Below are 24,432 nucleotides of genomic sequence, written 5' to 3' on the forward strand. Positions count from 1 at the left end.
ATGGTTGTGGTTGTTGGAGGCCAGTCATCTCAGCCCCAGGACATCACTGGAGGAGTTCCACAGGGTAGTATCCAGGCCCAACCATCTTCAGCTGCTTCATCAATGATCTTCCTTCCATCATAAGGTCAGGAGTGGGGATAATCGCTGATGATTGGACAATATTCAGGCTTGGGCTGACAACTGGCAAGTAACATTCGCATCACACAAGTGCCAGACACTGACCATCTCCAACAGAGAATCCAACCATCGCCCCTTGATGTTCAATGACATTACCATCACTGAATCCCCAACTATCAACATCCTGGGGGGAGGTTACCGTTGGCCAGGAACTGAACTGGCTTAGCCATATAAATACTGTAGCTTCAAGAGCAGGTCAGAGGCTAGGAATCCTGCAAAGAATATCTCACCTTCTGACTCCCCAAAGCATGTCCACCATCTACAAGGCACAAGTCAGCAGTGTGATGGAATACTCCCCACCTGCCTGGATGAGTGCAGCTCCCACAACACTCAAGAAGCTTGACACCATTCAGGACAATGCAGCCTGCTTGATTGGCACCACAGCCACAGACATTCACTCCCTCCACCACCAATGCACAATAGCAGCAGTGTGTACCATCTACAAGATGCACTGCAGGAATTCACCAAGTGAAGATAAATAGGTGGGAACACCACCACCCAGAAGTTCCCCTCCAAGTCATTCACCATCCTAATTTGGAAATATGTCGTCATTCTTTCACTGCCGCTGGGTCAAGATCCTGGAACTCCCTTCCTAACAGCACTATGGGTGTACACACACCACATGGACTGCAGCGGTTCAAGGAGGCAGCTCACCACCACTTTCTCAATGGCAACTAGGGATGGGTAATAAATGCTGGCCCAGCCAGCAAAGCCCACATCCCATAAATGAATGAAAAAAAATTACTGAAAGACCTCCAAATCTTACCTAAGATACCCATTGCTTTAAGGTCTGGTAGGTTTCTTGCAGGACTCTATGAAGCATTTCTGAAAGTGCAGGTGAACTATATCATTGTATCCTTGTGGAATTCACTTTCTCAAAAAAGTCAACAAGGCTGGTCAGGCAGAATCTCGCCTCTGGAATCTGTGTTGGCTGCTATTTACATAGTACTGGCACACAGCCAATTCTCAAATTTGTTCAAAATTATTCATTCCATAATTTAAAGAGAGAAAGAAATGACCTGCATTTGTATTGAGCCTCAACAAGATGCTTCATAGCACCTTACAATGAAGTACTCGCATATTGGAGTCACGGTTATAATATATTTTGCTAGTTATTGATACAAGGGTAATGGGTATATACTTACCTGATTTGACTTTGCCACCTTTTATGAAAGTAGGAAGTAGACATACCTGGAATTTATTCTGTGGGCACAACCTGAAATTTAGACTCTAAATTGCAACCAATCTTCAATTTATGCTCAAATTTCCGCAAATCTCTATCATATACCCACTTGTAAAATGTGCAGAAATCAAAGTAAACAATTGGGGCCCAAGCGAAGCACAAAATTTACACAATACCTAAAGGAGGAATGTATAATATGAAAATTCAAATTTCGACTTATTTAACATCATTCTTACACGTTAGGCACAGCTTGTTTTGGATCCTGCAATCATGAATTTTGAAAACAACATATACCAATGTCATAAAATTGACAAGAAATAGAAAATACAGAGCAGGTCTCTGAAGACAGCTTTTCTTTTTTTATTAGTTCAAAAATTGCAACACCAAAAAAATGGCTACTAGGCTTGAAAATCTGGTAATAATTTGAAAACAGCCTGCAAACATGCACAACTGCAGTAATCACATCTAGAGCAGAGAAATCAAGATGTGCTGTCGGCACTCAAAATCATGAACAAATAAGACAAAACTGCTTCCAGTGGCAGCAAGGTCAGTGACCAGAGGACACAGAATTAAGGTGACTGACAGGAGAGGTAACATGAGTGGGGGGAAACAAATTACATAATGAGTTTTTGTGATCTGGAATGAATGCCTGAAAGCAAATTGAATAGCAACTTTTGAAGGGGAATTGGATAAATACTAGAAAGTTAAAAAAAAATTTACAAGAGCTTTGGGGAAAAATACACGAGGAACAACCATTTGAATGATGACCTAAGGGGTTGGGGGTTTACATCAGCTGCTTGTGGCCATGGAATCAACACCATCAGTAAGGTTTGGGAGAAAACTGGAAGATATAAATGTACTTTATCCAATAGTAAAGCCTACATTCATAACTTCCATTAAATTTTATTAACCAAATTAAAATGCTTGCAAATTTGCTATCATAGTGTCCTCCCAAATTTCTCTGCTTCATCACAACATAAGTTGACGCTGAGCCATAGCCACAGCCACATGGAAGGACCAATGTTCAACCGCTGCATTAACAATGCCTTAACTATAACTGGTCTGAATGTTCTTGGTGAATAGGAAGGAAGGGGTGTAATTCCACCTTCCCACTCCCAACTGCCACATAGTGTTTCCAATGAAGTTAAACTTTGTGTACTTCAGGTGAAGACAGAACCAGGCTCAGTTGAGATGACCTTAATGATCAAGTAGCCTGCTGACATTCCCTGCCATGGCTTATACTATACAAGAGTATCAGCCCTCTGAGAGAGGTGCCAGAGGGCCACTCACGAGCATGAATCATAACAGATCTTCCAGAAAAGAAAGCGAAAGCTCACTGATTAGTTCTTATAAAATGTAAAACTTTAAAGAATGAAAAAGAGACACTCAAACCCACAAAATTGTACTCTCACATAAACAATTACCAGTTACGAAGAGTGAAGAATTTGAAAGCTTCCTTCTGGATATGAAAATAACATTACAAGTAGAGGCTCAAATATTTAAAAAAGCAATAATATAAAGATCAAATCAGAACTTTCCCCACCTTGTCCTATTTGATGGTTAGCCTGCAACACTTCCAAAATGTTCACAAGACCAGGAGCATAATATTTCTTTATACAAATTTTTCTGATGACTTCTCTGCTGAGTATTCTATTTGTCTTGTTATTTGCTCTTTTTTCCAAAGATCTTGTCTTCTGCGTAGTTTGAGAAATACTAATTGAGAAGAAGGTTGAAGGCTTGTCTTCCTTAAATGGCACAGTGTCTTGTTTCAATCGGTAGCATTCTTGACTATAGGCCAAAATAGTGTGGGACTAGGACTCTCACCAGGACTTCAGCACAATATCTATGTTGACCCTTTAGTGTGGCATTGAGAAAATACTGCATTGTCAGAAGTTCCATTGAACTGAAGGCTGTGTCCATTTGGATGAATGCTGAAAATCCCATGGTGCCACTCAACATGGGAGTTCTCTTGGTATCTCTGCAACTTCCTCCACCCGACACAACCACACAGGCCTCTGCAGTCCTTCATCCTGCCCCTTGCACATCCTCAATTTTAATAGTTTCACCATTGGTGGGCAAACCTTCACTTGTTTGGGCTTGGGCTCCGGAATTCCCTCCCCAAGTCTCTGTAAGCCTCTCTTAGACCACATTTTTAGTCATGTGTCGTTATATATCTATGTAGCTCAGTGTCAAATTTTGTTTCATGACACTCCTGTGGATATTTTTCCATGTTAAAAGCATTATATAAATGCAAGTTGTTATTAATGGCTGACATTCCTCCCTCAAAAGCCAGCAAGAAATAAATTGGTCATTTAATTCACTACTGTTCTGGCATCTTATTGGGCAAATAGCTGCTACATTTGTCCACATAACAGTTACTAAGGGATCTCCCATTTATGATGGAGATGAGGAAATTTATTTTTCCCCCTCAGAGGGTCATTAGTCTGTAGAATTCTCTTCACCAGAGAGCAGTGGAGACTGGGTCATTGAATATTTTTAAGCCTGCGTAGGTAGATCCTTGATTGACAAGGGAGTCAAAGATTATAGGGGTTAGAGAGGAAAGTAGAGGCCACAATCATATCAACCATGATTTTATCAAATGGTGGAGCAGGCTCAAGGCCCGAATGGCCTACTCCTGCTCATCATTTGCAAGCTCGTATAACAGTCACTTATTTCAAATTAATGCGGTCTCTATGCAGTACTTAAATGTGCTCGAGACGCATGACAAAACCCTTATGCTAAACTGAGGTTTTCAGTTGATGTGCATGAAACTCAAAGATCATAATAGGGTGTTCCATTATCATTCTGGCTCTGACTTTCCAATGTTTGAAGAATCGTGTTCCATATTTTGTATGTTAATTCATTTAGCTATTGACTGATGTCAACTTTTACATTGTTACTAAGACAGGCTGCAAATAGCTGAACAAACATTACACTCTGCTGTTCCTTCCTTTGCAGCAGAGAAACTCATCAAAAATTAAAGTGAAGTGCAATCAAATCTGTGGAAACATTACGTGAACAGCTAAATAAATCATTTAAGATAAATGAAAGACCAACTACAAATTCACCAGCCTGAGATGAACTTTACCCAAGAAAGATATCCCAAACACACGATTATATGTAAAAGATATCAAATATAAAAGTACTGAAAAGGCAAAACACCTCAAACACACAGGAAGAGATAAACCTAAAAGTTGCAAACCAACTGTTGCAAAATGTTATTGCCCAACTGGTTCAGCAAAAACAATTTGGTCCTTGCTCTATGTATTATCATTAATATCAATCTTTGGTTTACAGCCATAATATAATCAAGTATGCTACAGTGACACAGGAGGTTTAAGAATAGTTACAATATTTCACAGACAGACAAAAGCAGTTAAAAATCCCAATGGTGTCAAAAGCACACTGTAAACATGAAGCAGTTATATATGAAGTACATTTACTACAAACATGTGAAGACGAATTCAAATGACACCATTCTGTTATGACAGAAGAAAACCTAATGGTATAAATGTTGTTCAACAATCAGATCACTATTTATACAATGCTAAAATGTAAACATTACAGACAAGAAACAAGAATGCATTCCACAAAAAAGGTCACTGACTTATTAGGGAGAAAATGGTGGAGAAAATAAACCCCTGGGTAGTCAAAGTGTCAAATCCAATTAAAATGAATTATTTATTCCTCTAAATGCCAGATGATAATGGATTTATTTCAAATTACAGTGCAGGTGACTGCAATACCATATTAACCTAAACATGCTCATTTCCATACTCTTTTTGACAGCTTAATGTTTAATTGTACAAAACTGATGTGAATTTCATTATAGAATTTTTGTCCTGTTTCTCATCATTTTACCAAAGGTAAAACTTGAAGTAAAACATCACTTGAGTTGCTCTGTACTACTTTGAAATTTATACTATTGTACAGATCAAATGATGAACAGTTCTCCCATGAATGAAATTTTAATATTCAAAAGGTAGGTCTGCTATGTTTTCAATAACCTCCTTACTGTTGATGATCACAAGTAAGACATGATTACTCAGTCTTTTATAAAAGATCTACAATTTCTTTTGAATGTGCAGATTTGCACTTGGGATACAATTCCACAAGTGGCTAAAGTGACCATGCTTCATGTGAATCCAGAAAGCAAATGTCAAAACGTACACAAAAAGCTAATTTATACAGTGCTTTTATTACATTACTCAAATATCCCAAATTATTCCACATACAATGAGTCAGCACAATGGTGGTTACTATACTAATATATGGACAACCAGATGCACACAGCCAAGTTCCCACAAACAGCAATAAGATGAATGACCAATGTTTTTTTTTTGCTAGTGAAGGTTGAAAGAGGAATGTTACACAGATTCCTAGGCCAACTCCTCCTCTTCCTTCAAATAGTGCCAGGGGATCTTTAACATCCACAGGACCAGATAATCATGAGTTTAAAGTCTCAACAAAGATTTCAACTCCAGCAATGCAGCATTCTCTCAGTGTGCAGCAGATTATCAGCATAGACAATGCACTGAAGTCTTGGAGGGGGACTTGAGTTCATGACCTTCAGATCCAGCAGCAAGAATTCATCAGGTTGACACTTTTCAATCACAAAGCCACAAATGATCCCTTTCCAGAAGTCATCATTTAATTTTTTTTAAATTAATGCTAGAGGATGTTTCCCCTTATGGGAGAGACTAGAACTAGGCAACAGTTTAAAAATAGGGATCTCCTATTTATGGCAGAAATTAGATTTTTGTTCTCTCAGGGTTGTTAGCCTCTGGAATTCTCTTCCCCAGAGAGCAGTGGAGGCAGGATTATTGAATATTTTTTAAAACTAAATTAGATTGACTTCTTTGTCAATCAAGAATTTAAGACCATAGGGAGTGGACAGGAAAGTAGAGTTGAGGCCACATCAGGTCAGCCATGATCTTATCAAATGGCGGAGCAGGTTAGAGGGGCGAAAATCATACTTCTGCTCCTAAGTCCAATGTTCACGTGTTCATATGTATCAAGCAGAACTTTGAGATTCTTTTTCAACTCCCTATTCCAAAGGATTCCAAATTAAATTGCAGCATCCCAAATCCCATCCCAGTGAAATCAAGAAATTAATTAAAATGTAATTCTAAATAGCTTTGGTAACTGATCAACAAATTTGTTGACCATCAGTATTACTAGCGAAGCTTTTGCTAACCAGAAAACATCCCACAAAAAGGATATTAATTTCCAGCAATTATCAGGAGTATTTTGTAACTGAATCAAGAACAAGTGCAGTCCTTGGTGAAATGGTGCTGGGTAGGGAATAATTGTACCAGGGAACATAAACATAATTTAGTCCCCGTTTTAAAATCTATTATATTTATTATTCCAAATTTCCATTATAAATTCCTATGTCCATATTTATAATAGAATCTGCCAGTGTAAGTATGCAATGCTGTAATTACACACCCCTGCCAGTGATGATGCTAGAAAAAACTGACACCATAAATGTAACAAAAGATTTTTATTCAACAGATTGTTTAAGTTTCTGCCCTTTGAAGAGATATTAAGAGCCTACAAGTAATGAGCATTTCTTTCTGACTGCACTTTTAAATGACTGGTGACACTGAACAGCCCAAAGTCACTTCAAGACATCAAAATGCTAGAAATGACTGACTGATGTTGATTTAGATAACTATCCACATACAATCATATAATCACATGGACATGACTTACATCATGTACATTATTTTATACATCTCAATAGAAAGCTAGCAGCCCAACAAGAGGGAAGACCCATTTCTAAGGCACCATTTAAAAGTAAATATACATTATATTTTTAATACTTTGAAGCTCCCCCACATTCCTCCTCCTTTAACCTCCCATGAAAACATTTAAAACAGGACAAGCTCACATTTGCAAGTACCTTTTAGAACCTCAGGACTTCCCATAGCACTCTACCGTCAATGAAGTACTTGAAGTGCAGTCACTATTGTAATACAGGAATGCAACAGCCAGCTTGCACACAGCAAGATCCCACAAACAGCAAGAAATAAAGTTCAAAATCTGTGTCAATTTTCATAAGGCAATCAATCTAACCTCTCAAACAATACTGTTCAATGACCTTCTAGATTCCAACACTGACATTTTGTTTATTTCTGTCCTGAGAAAGATTTCGCTCTTCCACAAGACATTGCAGATGCTAATAAACAAATAACTCAGCATTTGACAAAGTTGGCCTCCACAGCCACTCAATCTAGTAAAAGATTCAAGTAAAAGTAATGTGCCTTGAGCAACATATCAAAATGATGTACCAAGTAATTTTGGGTGCCTTTGCTAACCCAGGGGCATCAAGACCAATTTTAGCATCCTGTTTACTATTCCATGGAATTTAGGGAAGGGTCTAAATTAGTGAATTAACTCACTGATCCTGTAAAGGCCTTTAAAGGATGTTAATACTCAAAATAGTTTCCAAACCACAATAAAACATACACTCCAAATTCTAAAATCTCCTTCACTTCTACAAGCACAAGAATGTGCAACAGTTAAAGATAATGCCAGACAGTTACCACATATTAACCTTCCACAGTTTAAGCCATCTTCTGAACACTCAATTGCAATAGAGCCTTGAATATCTGTTCTCACTTACTTATACAGCATTTCTAAAACAGACGAAATTCCATTACACACCCAGCCCTCCAAAAACAAGGTGGAGAGGACGCTGTGGAAATGATGACGCAATTGGATATTAGGGCCATAAAAGGTTGCTTGAAAATGAAAAAAACGTCAATATCTGGTCTTTTCACCATGTTGCAGAGAGAACTGGAAACTTTGAATACAGTTCTAACGCGGGTGAAAGTCAATTGAAAACAGAATTACAGTATAGCAACACTACCTGCATTTATATGCCTCTCCAAGCCATGACATACAACGCATCAGAAATAAAGTTACACATGTCCATTGTTTCATATTTTGTCGAAGTGGAGAATCGTTTGTGGTTAAATTCCTGACCAGCAGATTTACACAAAAGCTCCCAGGGCAGCACTATAAGTTCCGGCTAATTTAATGTTACGTTTGAAACTTGGCTCCATTGATTTATTTGGCTATAAGTTTTAAATAAATGTTCACAATATATTTATTGAACATTACTTACATTTGCTTTGCCGCCTAGCTATAAAACCTAAACAATATAAAAAGGTAAAGGGCAGTGCAAATATAAATACAATTAAACTAAACTTAAAATACAGGCTCATAGATTATATCCAGATATATAGGTTTATCCTTTTAAATTAAGCTAAGCTGAAATCAATCCTAATGAACGTTTTCCTCGAGGGCACAGTCAAGCTCCAGAAGTCCTGTTTCTGCAGCTATGTTACTATTGTTTCAAAATCTCCCCCATACTTGCCTATCATTCTAACCTCCATCCTGCCTCCATCTCCACCTCCCCAAGCCAACATTAGTCACAAAAGTTGGCAGATGACCTGCTTTGTTGCCACTAGTTTTTAAACTGTAGACGGTGGCCAATTTCCCCTCCTATTACAAAGGACCTCTGATCCAATCTGTAGCACTCCCTGCAAAGTGTCCCAACCAAATTGCAGAATTTACATTTACATTTATTTCTTTTCAATTATAAATTATAAATAACATTCACTGATTTGCCCTTTGGGAAAACTTACTCAAGGAGCTACATGCAAAAGCAAGAAAATTTCTGATTCCAATTTCTTAAGTTAATCCAATACACCCAGCCTCCTCCTTCTTAGACAGTCCCTTGGGGGGTCAACGATGACTTGCTTCCACACAAAAAATTAGTTCTCAGGTGACTGAAGAGTCCAGTGCGCAATCTACAGTCTCAGTCACAGGTGGGTGGGGAACCTGGGTTGCCATGCACTCCTTTCGCTATCAACGCTTGGCTTCAGCCAGCTCTTGGCGAAGAGACTCGAGGTGTTCAGCTCTTTCCTGGATGCTTTCTCTCCACTTCGGGCGGTCTTGGGCCAGGAATTCCCAGATGTCAGTCAGGATGTTGCACTTTTTCAAGGAGGCTTTGAGGGTGTCCTTGAAACATTTCCTTGCCCTCCTGGGGCTCACTTGCCATGTCGAAGATCCAAATAGAGCACTTGTTTCGGGAGTTTCATGTTCAGGCTTGTGGACGATGTGTCCCACCCAGCAGAGCTAATCGAGTGTGGTCAATGCTTCAATGCTGGGGATGTTGGCCTGAGCAGGAACACTGACGTCGGTGCGTATATCCTGCCAATGATTTGCGTGATCTTGTGGAGGCAGCGCTAGTGGTACTTCGAGTGTTCTGAGGTGCTTGTTCTACATAGACCATGTCTCTGAGCCATGTAGGAGGGCGGGTATCACTACTACTCTGTAGACTGAGCTTGGTGACGGGTTTGAGGTTCTGGTCTTCAAATACTCTCTTCCTCAGGCGGCTGAAGACATTGAAGGCGATGCTGAACCCAGTCATTGATATCTGCCCTTGTTAACAGTAGGCTCCCAGAGTATGGAAAGTGGTCTCTGTTGTCCAAGGCCTCAACGTGGATTTTGATAATGGTGGGGGGCACTGCAATGTGGAGGGGGCAGGCTGTTAGAGGATCTTTGTCTTACGGATGTTTAGTGTAGGACCTATGCTCTCGTACGCCTCGGTGCATGCGTTGACGATGGCTTGGAGCTTGGCCTCTGAACATGTGCAGACACAAGCATGGTCTGCATACTGGAGTTCAATGATAAAGGATGGGGTGACTTTGGATCTGGCCTGCAGGCGGTGGAGATTGAACAGGTTCCCGCTTGTTCTGTAGTTTAGCTCCACTCCAGCGGGGAACTTGCTGATGGTGAGATGGAGCATTGCAGCAAGGAAGATCAAGAAGAACGCCGGTGCGATGACACAGCTTTGCTTGACCCCAGTCCGAATGTAGACTGGGTATGTGGCAGATCCATTGGTCAAGATCACGGCTTGCATGTCATCGTGAAGCAGGCAGAGGTTGATGACAAACTTTTGATGGCAGCTAAAACGGAGGAGGATGCTCCATAATTCTTCGTGGTTGACAGCATCAAAGGCTTCTGTGAGGTCAAAGAAGGCCATGTACAAGAGTTGGTGTTCCCTGCATTTCTCTTGCAGTTGCCATGCGGTAAGATCATGTCTGTTGTGCCCCTTAGTGGGTGGAATCCGCACTGTGGCCCTGGGAGGAGCTCTTCAGCCACAGGGAGAAAGCAATTGAGGAGGATTCTTGCGATGACCGAGTAGTTTAGAGGACGATATCATGGAATATATTTCAGACAATTTCCTAGAATCAATATACCATGGAACCAACCAGGGAAGAGGCTATTTTAGATCTTGTTTTGTGAATGGGGAAGATTATAGTAGATGGAGTATAACGCAGGAAAATGAAGTTATTCACTTTGGTAAGAAAAGTACAAAAACAGAATATTTAAATAGTGGTGCTCAGAGAGGCTTGGATGTCCTTGTAAAAGAAACACAAAATTAGCACTCAGATACAGCAAGCAATTAGGAAGGTACATTGATCTTTATTGCATGGGGATTGGAGTACAAGAGCAAGGAGATCTTGCTGCAACTGCACAGTGCTTTGGAAGAGATAACATCTGGAGTACAGCACTGTGTGCAATTTCGGTCTCCGTACCTAAGAAAGGATAATACTTGCCTTAGAGGTGGTGCAACAAATGTTCACTGAATTGATTCCTGGGATGCCATATGAGAAGAGATCGAGTAGAATGGACCTATAAGTTTAGAAGAATGAGAGGCGAGATCTCATTGGAACATAAGATTGAGACTGCATTACGGAGTAAATGCCAAGAGGCTGCCTCCCCTGGCTGGAAAATCTGGATTTGGGAGCATAGTTTCAGGATAAAAAGGGTGACCATCTTGGTCTGAGATGAGGAGAGATTTTCTTCAGTCAAACAGTTGTGAAGCTTTGGAATTCTCTACCCCAAAGGGCTGTGGAATATATTGAATGACTCCATATCAAGCCTGAGGTCGATAGATTTTTGGACACCAAGGGAATCAAAAGATATGTAGGTCAAGTGAGAAACTGGAGTTGAGGTTGAAGGTCAGCCATGATCTCATTAAATGGCAGAGTAGGCTCAAGGGGCTGTGGCCTACTCGTGCTTTATGTTCTTACTCATTTGGCATAATTTCCACTATACAAATTATATTCAAAGCAGGCAAAAAAAGCTTTTAGCAAGGGCCTCAAATAAATACTTAAAGGCAAGCATCTTAAATCTGCAGAAAGTAGTATTTAGATGCCGGATTAAGCGCACACAGTAATTTATCCACATTCAATGAAATGTTTCTTGATGAAAGTATTCATTTTTTACACCATATAACAAATACAGAATTGTAATTTCAGAAAAGATCAGGCTCCTGTTTCAATCTATGCCTGGGCTAATATGCAATTAATCTAATTTCACTAAAATTAGTAGGTTCCCTTGTAACATTATCCTTTCCTAGAATGGTTACATTTTGTATGTTTGGGTTGCAATTACAGAGAGAGACACCAAGCTGAAGTTGTTACTATTCCTCTTCAAGATATTTAGGAGAGGCTGTGTTGCATTAATATACTTTAAAGGTTATGAGACACACAAGGCTAATGGGAAGTTGCCAATATTAACATGAAAATCATGTTTATTTAAAATAGTTGAGTTTTACATGGACAGCATATTTTAAATAATGAGTGGTTAAGGAGACCAACAGGTTAGGAGAGTGTGTGGATGCAAGGCAAATTATGTGAAACTGTGTATTTTTGGGGAAAATGAAGAACTGGAAATATACCTCAAATTGTAAAGTTCTCAATGGGGTAGAGGAAGAAAGATCTAGTTGCACAAATCTTTTTGGAATGCAGGTGTAAAAATCCATAAAATGGGAAAATTAGATTCTACTTTTACTTAAGTGCATTGAAACCAAAAGCAGAGAGATGCTGTTGAATCTGTACAAAATATTGGTCACACTGCAACTGGAGAATTGTTTACAGTTTTGGACCATGGGAAAAAGCTCAACATATTGGTGATACCAGGGATACGAGGATAGTTATGATGAGAGAATTAATAACTGAGGACTATATTCACCATAGCAGAGAGTGTTCAACTGGGTATAACAAAACCATCAAAAGGTATGGGAGTATAAACAGAGGAGAAAACTTACATTTGTATAACACCTTTTACATCTTCAGGAGGTCCCAAACTATTTCATAAACAATAAATTACTGTTGACCTGTAGTAACTGTTGTAAGTTAGGGGAAGACAGCAGTCAATATGAACATAGTAAGGATCCACAAATAGTAATGAAATAAATGCCAGATAATCTCTTTTACCAAAGAGATTATCTGCTAGGTTGAGGGTTGTCAAGTCACCAGAAGAGTTCCTCTTCTGCTCTTCAAATAATGTCCAAGTGGGCAGATGCGCCTCGGTTTAACATCTCATCCAAAGACACCACCTTTAACAGCACTACACTGAGTGTCAGCCCAGCAATATGTGCTTAAGTCTTTGGATTGGAGCTTGAACCCACAGCCATCTGAATCAGAGATGAGAGTATTATCACCAAGCCAGGCTACAGCTGAACATTGAATTATCTTTTCCACTGGTTGGTTGAATCAGTAAGGAGGCATTGAGTTAAAACTACTGCCAGAACGTTAAAGGGAGTTATTCCAGTACAAGGAAATTTTTCATGTAAGGTTTATTTGAATACAGAATTTTTGAAAAAAATTAAATGAAGCACAATAGTTAACCATCTCATTCATCCCTCACTCGAGCACAAGAGGACTAAGTTTCACACTGCTTCTCAACAGGGTTAGGCCAGATTTATAACATCACTTCACAGCTGTTGCAAAGCAGAAAACTCTTGGCAGTGACAGTAAAAATAACGTAAATACATCCTTGCATTTATAAAATTATCTGGATGAAGAAACCAACCACAAGTACTTTAAGGAAGGCAAATACTAAAATACAGAACTTAGGAGCAGAAGGTGAAGTTAGTGACTTGCAGAGGATAAAGTTAATCTACAATTGGACAAAAAAATAGCAAATTAAATTTAAAGCTCACTAATGAATGAACAGAGAGAGAAAGAGTATAGAATTGAGGACAGGGTCACTTAATGAGGCTTAAGTGTAACAGGTCACTTTCAAGGTCGAGACAACGTGAAAAGACAACTAACAAAATCACAATAGTACGTTGAGTTGTGTAATCAAATTTCAGAAAAGATAAACACGCACTTCGGATGGAGTGGAAAGAAGAGCATCAAGGAAGACTCCACTGTAAAGGAAATAGACTTTTGAGGCTGATTCGTGAAGTTTAAGTTCTATCTACACTCTTGTGAAAATTTAGATAAGGGGGATATTAGTTTCACTATAAATTTGGCATAGCAATTTATAAAGGAAGGACATTGATAGGAAGTTAAAGCAGATGCAAGATTTTTAATATACAGTATAGATATTCCATTATGTAATTAGTTTCCATCCCTTGCCATTTTAAAACTGAGCACACATTGCAAGATAGAATGCAAGACCATTAGTTGGAAGTAGGTGTCTAATTGTTAGCGATACTAGTTAGCAGAGTAGGATTTAGTAGCACTGGGGTATAGCAGGGAGTTTTCATTATCAGAGAATGGGCTCAGTTTTGGCAAAAAAAATAGTGGGCTCCTGAGGTTAACAACATGCCTTTGTTCTGGCATCTCCAATGAGGGGAACATGGGTTGTCAGAATCGAGGAGAGGGAACCAGATGTTTGCTGAAACTTGAGGATGGGCTGCAGAGTTTGGTTTACTGGTCAATCTTTAGTGTCCATCAGCACTGAAGGAATGGCAAGGAATTCTTGGGCCTGCCAGCATTGGTTTCTAACTTTCAAACATTGATTGGCTCTTACACACGTATCTGTTTCACATCTGGCAGTAATTAAAATGTTTACATTTTCTAACCATCAACAAAACAGTTTATCTGCTTGCTTTCGAAATTCTACTCATGAGGTACTTTTAAAGAACAGAAACTGTTGGAATTTCTTCAGTAATTGGGTTTGCTAGGTCCTGGAGAGGAGTGAACCTTGCATATATTGAGACTGCAGGATTTGCCTTCAGTTAATAAAGACAAAGATCTGGACAAAAGAGCAACTTTAATTCTGAGGCCTTCAAGAAAAACTTGACTAAAGGTGTTAAAAGACACAAAAAAACGATTCAATGGATAAAATGTATCAGGTTTCGGGAAATATACAACTATTGAAACTTTATTTTGGACAATAGGAATGTCAGCTTCTTCGGAAATAAATGGTGGACTTTTGCCCAAAAACATTGAGAGATCTGATTGATTTACCAACAAAGTAAATGGCAAAATATTTACATATAAATTCTCATAATAAATGGTTCCATTATAAATGTTGACATAAAAAGCATTTCTGAAACATTGTGACAGTACGAATTAAGCTCGGTGGACAGATTGCATATGCCATATGCAAGATTAAACATTTTGAATAACCTTCCAGGTAAATTAGGAGACAAAAATTTCAGGAGATCACAGCGCAGAAGGCAGACATTCAGCCCATCTCAGAACAGCACAGAACGAGGCCCATTGAGTCCATGCCGGCTATAGCAATCCAATCAGTTCCATTCACCACTATACCCCTGTAGATTTGTAAGTTTATTTTTTCAAGTGCCCATTCAATTTCCTTTTGAAATCACTCATCATCTGTTTCCACCACCGTTGTAGGTAGTGAGTTCAGTCATTAGCACTCGTTGCATAAAAGTTACTTCCTCAATTCTTTCCTGCATCTATTGCCCAAAACATTTAATCTGTGTCCCCTAGCCCTTGTACAATTGGTTAATAGGAACAGCTTTTCTTTGTCTACCTGATCTAAACCTATAATAATCATGTACACCTCTATCAAATCTCCTCTACTCCAGGGAGAACAACCCCATCTTTGCCAACCTAGCCTTGTAAGCCCTGTATACATTTTAGAACTGTGCCATTTAGTCTATTTTGCCTCTCCTTATTCCTTCTGCTAAAGTGCATCACCTCCTACTTTCCAGTATGTCCACCTGTCACTTCTCTGTCCATTCAGCTAGCCTATGTCCTGTTGGGAGTCAATTGGTATAATCCTCACTGTCAGCCACACCTCCAAATTTGAAATAGGCAAATTTTGAAATTTTACTTTGCACTCCACTATCCAAGTCAAAAAAGCAGTTGTCCTGGCACTGATGTTTGGAGAACACCACTATCTACCATCCTCCAGTCTGAAAAACAACCACTTAACACGATTCACTGTTTTCTGTCCTTAAGTCAGTTCTTAATTCAAGCTGACGCTGACCCTCCTGTTCCTCAATTGTGTTAACCAGCCTTTTATGTAGCACTTTATCAAAGACAGTCTTAAAATCCATATAGACAACATTGCTTTCCCTTCATCAATCTTCTCTGTTATTTCTAATTGAATTTTTTGATTAGTCAAGCACGATCTGCCTTTTACAAATCAGGTTGACTCCCCTTATCTAACTCAAATCTCTCCAAGTGCCTGTGATTTTTTCCAAGATTGTTTCTAAAACCTTACATAACACTGATCTTAAATTGACCAGCCTGTAGTTGCTAGGACTGTCCTTGCAGCCTTTCTTGAATTAGGGTATCATATTTGCCACTTTCTAATCCTCTGGAACCTCCCAGTATAGCAACTGGAAGATTATGGCCAGTCTTTCTACCACTCCACTCCCAATGGCAACCTGGGATGCAAGCCATCCAGACCAGATGACATTAGCCACTCTTAAGCATGGCTAGTCCATACTTCCTATCAATTGTTATCCCTTCCATTACCTATACCACTTCCGCTTCTATCAATATTTTGTCACCAACTTCTTCCTTAGTAAACACCAATAAAATGCTCATTAAGTATCCTAGCTTTGCCCTGCACCTCTTTGCTCCTAATAGGGCCTACCCCACCCTTTAGCTAACCCGCTTACTTTTTACATATTGGTAGAAGATTTTTGGGGTTCTTTTATGATAACTGCCATTCTATTCTCATATTCTCTCTTTGCCAACCATACTTTCCTCTTCACTTCCATTCAACTTATTGAATTTGGCTTGGTTCTCACTTGAAGAATTCACTTAGAGTATCATACACTCTCTTTTTATTTCACCATATTCTCTATATCTCCTTAGCCATTCAATGGGCCCTGAATTTGATTCCCTTATCTTTCACTCTTGTTGGTGAAATGTACATAGTCAGTACCTGAAATATCACTTTCATAAAGATCATCCATTGTTCTGACATTAGAGTCATTAGATGAAAAGTCAAGTGAATTGGAGGCCGAAAAGAACAAGTTTTCATATGCCAAAGGCCTTTCTCCTGGACTCTCCCATTTTCTTAATGGAAAACAAATGATAATTTAAGAGTAATTCTACTGAAAAAGGCCAGGCAAATAAGCATTGTGTTTAAGTAAGCAGTGCAGTGTTGAAATATTTTAGGCAAGAGTCATAGCACAATTATTTCCCTCTGATTAACCATGCTATTTTCTACCTTTACTTCTCTCCTTAAGTTAAACTGACAGTCCCCAGTACTTCACTCCAGTAGCTTTAATCATGTTTCAGGCGGTTATTTGATCTTCAGGGTTGAACTCTGTTTAATCCACCCCAACCCCTGAAGACCCCCCACTCCTAGAATAGGATGAAGATCATTTCCTGCACTAGCAAGATTTGTAGGACTGTTGGCACATTTATGTCATCGACTCTCAATCACTAGGAACTGGGTTATGACTCCCCAAGATATTTCAGCTCGAGTCTTCATACATTTCAAAGGGGAGAGTTTTATCCCAGTCTGGGCTAAATTCAAACCCGTATCCAACTCCATGGCCCAGTCCCCCAAGGTATAGTAGTTCCAAACTATAGATACCTACCAAGTTGTGAGATTCTTTACTTAATTAAAACATTATTACTTTCAGGTTAACACATATTGCACAAATATATGTTGCACCATAAATATTAGCCAAAATAGAAAATATTTACTTCCAACAATGGTTTATAATTTTAGAATCAATTCAAGAGTCAAAAGTATACAACAAGAAATTATAAATTTATTTTATCAACAACCTTTATCATTAATTAACGCTCAAAGCTATGCAGTCTTTCTCCAGGTACTTCAGTCAAAGACAATTATAATTCAGTATTAACTACAATAACACAGTTGGCCAGTGTCAAATTGATACTGCATATGGTTGTATTGGTTAAAGTCGCAATAACACAAAATAAACATTAATGGCTGCAACGTCTTCTCTAGACAAATACAAATGCAGAATTTATTCCGGAATAGGTGCCAATCATTGAAAATGCATGTCCACAAACAGCAATAACTGCCTATTACCTCTCAATAAAAGGCAGTACGATAAACAGCTCCCAGTTTAAAACAGTGCACGCACTGTATAATTTCTAATGCTCCTTTTCCCAGTAACTACCTGGCTTCATTGAAATATATCTATCTTTCTTCCCAGCCCAACCCTATTTTAAAGTTTTGCTCCTGCAACCTTTTGATAGGGATTAGTATTAATTCCAACAGCTTATATTAATATATTTCTTCAAATAAATAAACCAGTAACTTACTTTAAGGAATGTCTCAATGCCAAATCTGCTCAGTCTTGAATTCACTAATAGCAGCCCAACTAATTCTCATTGTTCACCCTCCTTCAATTGGCTGAACTTGGTCTCATCTCAAACAACTTCTCAACTCCATTCACATTCTCCAAATGAAAAACGTTCCTATGACAGGCTGCAAGGGTCCAAACTAGGTTTGTCTTTTTACAGCATATGTCTGAACAACTCTGTTCACATTTCTGTTCAAGGCCCAGACATCCTTACCACTAACTGCTGTTTGGGTGCTGCTGCTTCTTTCCTGCTCTCGAAAGTTTTTTAAATTATGCTTCCAATTTCCACCAGTCCTCACCTTTGTGTGCTCCATTTCTGACTCTTTGCGATCCTCTGGGCTTTCTTTCTCTCTTTCATAGGGCTTCAATAGGCATCGAGTACAGTCTCACCAAATTCTAAAATTATCTGGAATATGCTTCTTTTCATCCCGCATCCTCTGAAGATGCCACTCCTATGCTACCATAGTTCTGTCATCTGTCTAATTTGCTTCCAAAGCAGAGTTTCTGAAATATGGCCAGATTGGCCCTTGACTGGATCCATCCCATTTTCCAAGTTTCTGTCTTGACTCATTTTCCCTCTAACAACTTTCAAGTTCCCTGTTCAGACTTGCTACCCTACCAGCCTCTGTATTCACCATATCTTCAGCATTTCCTGCCACTTACAACACTAGCTCCAAATATGCAGCTCTGAAGAACAGTCATATGGGCTCAAAACGTTAACACTGTTTCTCGCTCCATAGATGCTGCCAGACCTGAGTTTTTCCAGCATTTTCTGTTTTTACCCCAAACACTTTATCCTCCCCTTTCTCTTCCAGCTCAACTTTTCAGAGGAACTATGCAACAATCTAATTCACTCTTTCATCCCACCAACAAGATGCAACACCTACTCAATCACCTCTTCCCACACTTAAATAGGGTTCCAAACACACTTTCCACATGAGGAAACAATGTATGTGGACATCCTCTGATGTAGCAACACAGGACGAATCTCCTTGGGAAATTAAATGCAGAGTAGGTGACCATTTTACCAAACAGCTTCACTGTGCCCCTAATGCAACCTGGGGCTAGCTGCAGTACTTTAACCACCCAGCTCTCTCTCATTCCCAGTCTGACCTCAAGTCACTGACTTCATACACTGTTCCAATGAAACACAACATAGCCTCCAGGGAAAAGATCTAATCTTTCATCTGTGGACCACCCTGTGACGATCTGCATGAATAATCAGTTCAACTTCCTTTTTCCTGACTATTAATATGTGATCTCTGTCAAATTCCCCTTTTCCTTGGCTTTTTTTTTTATGTTCAGGACACTACCCTGAGGAACTCCTGCAATGATGTCCTGGAACTGAGAAGCTTGACCTCCAACAGCCACATCTTCCTTTGTGCTAGGTATGACCCCAACCAGCAGAAAGGTTTCCCCACCTCACGCAGTTCCCATTGATTCCAGTTTTGCTAGAGCTCCCTGACACGTTACTCCGTCAAATGCTGCTTTGATGTCAAAGGCAGTCACTCTCATCTCACCTCTGGAGTTCAGCTCTTCTGTCCATGTTTAAGCCAAGGCTGTAATGAGGTCAGAAGCTGAGTGGCCCTGGCAGAACCCAAAGCGTGTGTCAGTGAGCAGGTCACTACTAAACTAGTGCCACTTGATGGCACTGTTGATGACCCCTGCCATCACTTTACTGGCTATTAAGACTTCTGCCAAACCCACACATTTATGATTAGTGCACTTGTCTGCTGTCTTACTTTTCAGTTCTCAAAGACCTAAAAGATGAACTTGTCTCTCTCTCCTAGATGCTGACAGACCTGTTAAGTATTTCCATACTTTTCCTGTTTTGGTTCACAATTCCAGTATTTTACTTTTCAACATACCCATAGGTATGAAAAGCTGTGAAATATTTTCTCATAATTCTGAACTACAATTAGTCATAACAAATGTGAAGCTTTCCACTTTGCTGAATCTAATCAGTCATAGTACAATATAGCACAGAAGGAGGCTATTTGGCCCAGTGTGCCTGTGTCAGCTTTTGAAACAGCTATCCAATTAGTCCCACTCCCTTGTATTTTCGCCATATTCTTATAATATTTTATTCTTTGAATATTTATCCAATTCCGCCTTTGAATATTATATTGATTCAGCTTCCACCATGCTTTCAGGAAGCACATTTCAGACCACAACAACTTGCTGTAAAAAAAGGTTTCCTCATGTTGCTTCTGTTTTTCTTTTAAAGCCAATCACCTTAATTAAATCCATGCCCGCCAATAGCCACCATTTCTGCCACTGGAAACAATTCCTGGTTATTTACTCCATCAAAACCATTCATGAATTTGAATGAATGGAGAGAGTGCAGAGGAGATTTACCAGGATGTTGCCTGGGCTGGAGAATTTTAGTTATGAGGAGAGATTGGATAGACTGGGGTTATTTTCCCTGGAGCATAGGAGATTGAGGGAGGACATAACTGAAGTGTATAAAATTATGAGGGACATAGATAGGGTAGACAGAAAGGAACTTTTCCCCTTGGTGGAGGGATCAATAACCAGGGCGTATAGATTTAAGGTACGGGACAGGAGGTTTAGAGGGGATGAGGGGAAGAATTTTTTCACAAAGAGGGTGGTGGGAATCTGGAACTCACTGCCTAAATGGGTGGTAGAGACAGATACCCTCATAACATTTAAGAAGTATTTGGATGTGCACTTAAAATGCCATGGCATACAAGGCTATGGGCCTAGTGCTGGAATATGGGAGTAGAATAGTTAGGCACTTGTTTGACCAGCACAGGCTCAATGGGCCAAAGGGCCTTTTTCTGTGCTGTAGACCTCTATGACTCTATAACATCAATCAAATCTCCTCTTAACCAGCTCTGCTCTTAAGAAAAAAAATCTTATAGTGCAGATAAGAATCTACAAACAAACAAAACTGTTTATGCCCTAATTAAGCCAGTAGGCTCAAACATATTACTCACTGGATAGAATAACAACTATTTCAGTTAATTTACAAAATTCCAAAGGAAACTAAGTATTAAAATCACTCATGTCTCACTGCTTTAAATGCATGTATGGTGCCTAACTGTACAATGTAGTAAAGAAAAAGAGAAATAATCAGACACAGGGAAGGAAGACAAACGTGTTTGTTCATTCTATTTGAACCTATTCCTGCTACAATAGATTTATGCGGTCATCCTTCCACAAGTTTCCCCAGTGTGGCTATTTGATTATATTTGCATAGTCAAATATACAACAACTTATATTCATATTCTGCCTTTAACATAATGAAGCATCCCAAGGCACCTCATAGGAGCACGATAAAACAAAGAACACTGAGCCATGAGGAGATATTAGGCCAGATGACCAAAAGCTAAGAGGTTGTCTTAAGGAGTGCCTTAAAAGAAGAAAGCGTGACGGGGAAGGTATTCCAGGGCTTGGGGCCTAAGCAAAAGGAGGCACGGCCACCAACAGTGGAGCAATTAAAATTGGGGATGCAAAGAGCCCAGAATGTTAATCCCATATACTGAAAAAAATGGTTTCTCACAAGATGTTAATTTTATTTACCATATAAATTCTTATCACTTCAATTCTGATGCTTGAAATTTTATTATATTGATATTGAATATTGCAAGTGCAAAAATTCTCCCAAGCTGTACTTATCCAACAAACAGTTAATAAACCTCGACCAATCTCAGTCTATTTACTACCTGCTCTGTGTTTAATTCAATCCCTGAGGAGGTATTATCATAATTTTGAGTACTCTGAAACCATCTACTGTACTCTGGGCTTAAATGGATATACATGCATTTGGGACAAAATAACAAAGCACAATAATAAAAAAAATTTTAAGGATTGCAATTTCTTGTGGAGTAACTTTGTTAATACCTGCCTTATTAAAAAAATACTAAGGTCAGTGAGTCTTTCTGACCTCCAAAACATGCAGATCGGCAAGTACTTTCAACACTTTTCTATATGATCTATTATTAGCTGTATGAAACACCCGTTAGAACACTTTCATCAAAAATAAACGCCATGTGACAAATCGAAAGCTGTAATGGGGCTCTCAAGAATTGAAAAGGCCATAATGCCATCTTTGCAAACATATAAACACCCCAAAAAATTTAGACTGGCAAGTATGTTTTAAATCCTCCCAGACTCAAATGGAAATATAAAGAAGCCAAATAACAATTTTACAAGCAAAAATAAATATCAAGTGACAAATAGAGGGAATTAGTGGACCCAGGTATGATAACACCTAACAAACATCAAGTATAAAAGATGCACTATCAATGCATTTTTGGGGGCACCAATTAGAACAGAGCCCAGTATTCAAATAAATGGCTGGACCTGCAGTTAAAGTTACAAAAAAGCAACAGAAGCAGAAATGTAAGACAAACATCAATGAAAAGGCAATCATGAGTTAAGATTCATTCGCTACCAAGTGTATTTTTTTTAATCTATAGGGACTGGCAAAAATCCAAATGCTGTGAACAAGGAAATACGTTAGCTGATAGTTTACAAGCAAAAACAGTGTATCCCAAAAGATAATGATTTATGGCATTATATATAACTTATAGGCACGAGTAATTTGTACCTTGGCACTTAAATGATGTTTTTTTTTCTTAAAATGGCCATCATCTTTAACCCGAAGGGTAAAGATGAGTTGTGATTTTTTAAAAAAATTAAACTCAAGATTGCTGTCAATGGCAACAGCCTGAACACAGCGCCTGCGCCCTAGTCACAGAAGGACATTAAGCGACAGATTCAACATTTCTCTCAAAATGTGCGCTTACCTTCCTCTACCCCTCTTTGCTTATATTTTATACAACGTTCATTCCTCCAAATTTCTTATTTATAATTACAATTTATTGCAATAAGATGCTGGAGACCGGGGGGGGGGGGGGGGGGGCGGCGGAGGAAGCAACATCCTTCTGCACAAATTATATCCAGTGCTTCTACTTAAACTGTATTCACAAAAAAACCTCAAGCCTCCACCCCCCCCCCCCCCCCCCCCCACTTTTTTTTGGGAACTATTAAACGATAACGCTTGTTAAAACGATAAACTCCTTAATTTTGCAGAGTTATATCGATAATCGTTAAGAATTAAAGCACCGCTCCCCAGCAGAGGTCCAGGTGAAGGCCTGCACCCGGACAGGCTTGCAAACCTGCGCCCCAGGGGATTTTATTTTGAGGTAAATTTGCGGCCTTTAACGTCGATCGTGACCCGTGAGCCTGGGGTTAAATTACGGAATGGTTTTTTTTTTTAAAAATCTCCCTCTTGTGTGCGAGCTGCTTCTCACCTCCACCGAGGCCTCCAGCTTCCCTTCGAAAGTGAAGTCGATGAGATCGGGCTTCAGGCACAGCGAGTAGTTCTCCGGGGTCACGTCGGTGGGGAGCCGCTCGAAGGGTCTCTTGGCCGGCATTTTGTGTGGGTTGCGAGCGCGGGTGCCGATCAGCCTCCTGACGCCGTCCCGGTTGCCGATTGCGGGTGTCGAGGCTCTGGCTCCGAGGGTGCGAGGGACGCGCCCTCTCCAGCAGCTGGAGGCGGTGAGTAGGCGGCGGAAAGCGAGGACCGCGGTGGCGCCGCCGAGCAACATCAATGAAGCTGACAAACTGACCGCCCCCTCCCGTCGCGTCCGCGCCCGCGCCTCAGCCGTACGTGCAATATCCCTGCGTCACTCTGCGTACGCGCTCCCGCCCCGCGCCCCAGCCTCCCCGCCGAGGCGGCGGACGTGTCTCTCGGCACGAGCATCCGCAGTGCGACGTCACGTCGTTGCGTCGTCGCTGGCGATCACGCAAGGGGTGGCGCCGCGAGCGCGCTCGCAAGAGTGCGCGTTACTGGGGGGAAGGGAGGGGTCAGAGCAACCATTGCAGGAACTCTGCTTGAAACAGATTCAATCGAAGCTTCTTAACTGAGAATTGGATCGTTATCTAAAGAGGAAAATTTTACAGGGAAAAGGTGGGGAATGGGGATTTGCTCTTGCAGTGAGCCAGCAATGGGGCAAAGGGCCTTCTCTGCTTGTAACCAACCTATGATTCTATGAAAGGAAAATAGAAAGTGCTGGAAATACTCAGCAGACCTGTCAGCATCTGGGGAGAGAGAAACATTTCAAGTGCAATATGACTCTTCAAAACTGAAGGAAGGCTATGGGTTTCTGCCATGAGGGGCGAGGGTGAATAACAAAAGTGGAAGTCTGACATAAGGTAGAGAGCAGAAGAGATCAAATCATAAAAATGTCATGAACAGGCAAAGGGAGTTGTAATGGTAGAAAAGAGACAAGGCAATTGTCCAGAGTGAGTGTGAATGCCAGAATAGCCTAACACATTTGATTAAATTTTTTCAGGAAGTGACCAGGTGTGTAGATGAGGGTAGTGTAGTTGATGTAGTTTACCTAGGTTTCAGCAAAGCGTTTGACAAGGTCCCACATGGGAGACTTATAAAGAAAGCAAAGGAACATGGGATACAGGGTAATTTGATAAGGTGGATTCAAAATTG

At 40.0% G+C, this 24,432-nt stretch overlaps 1 protein-coding gene across 2 annotated transcripts in view; it reads right to left on the reverse strand.

The window, feature by feature from the left end:
• Positions 1-23,577, reverse strand: part of npepps (aminopeptidase puromycin sensitive) — a 220,365-nt gene extending 196,788 nt beyond the window's left edge. For both annotated transcript variants that reach the window (XR_005941289.1, XM_041173295.1), the window contains exon 1: positions 23,237-23,577. Coding sequence is in view for 1 of the 2 variants with exons in the window: in XM_041173295.1 (XP_041029229.1) it covers positions 23,237-23,533 (297 nt within the window). In the remaining variant the exon portion in view is untranslated. The remainder of the gene's footprint in view (positions 1-23,236) is intronic.
• Positions 23,578-24,432: the final 855 nt, after the last annotated feature.

The sequence above is a fragment of the Carcharodon carcharias genome, chromosome 23, assembly GCF_017639515.1.
Source record: "Carcharodon carcharias isolate sCarCar2 chromosome 23, sCarCar2.pri, whole genome shotgun sequence".
In the NCBI taxonomy this organism is placed as follows: Eukaryota; Metazoa; Chordata; class Chondrichthyes; order Lamniformes; family Lamnidae; genus Carcharodon; species Carcharodon carcharias.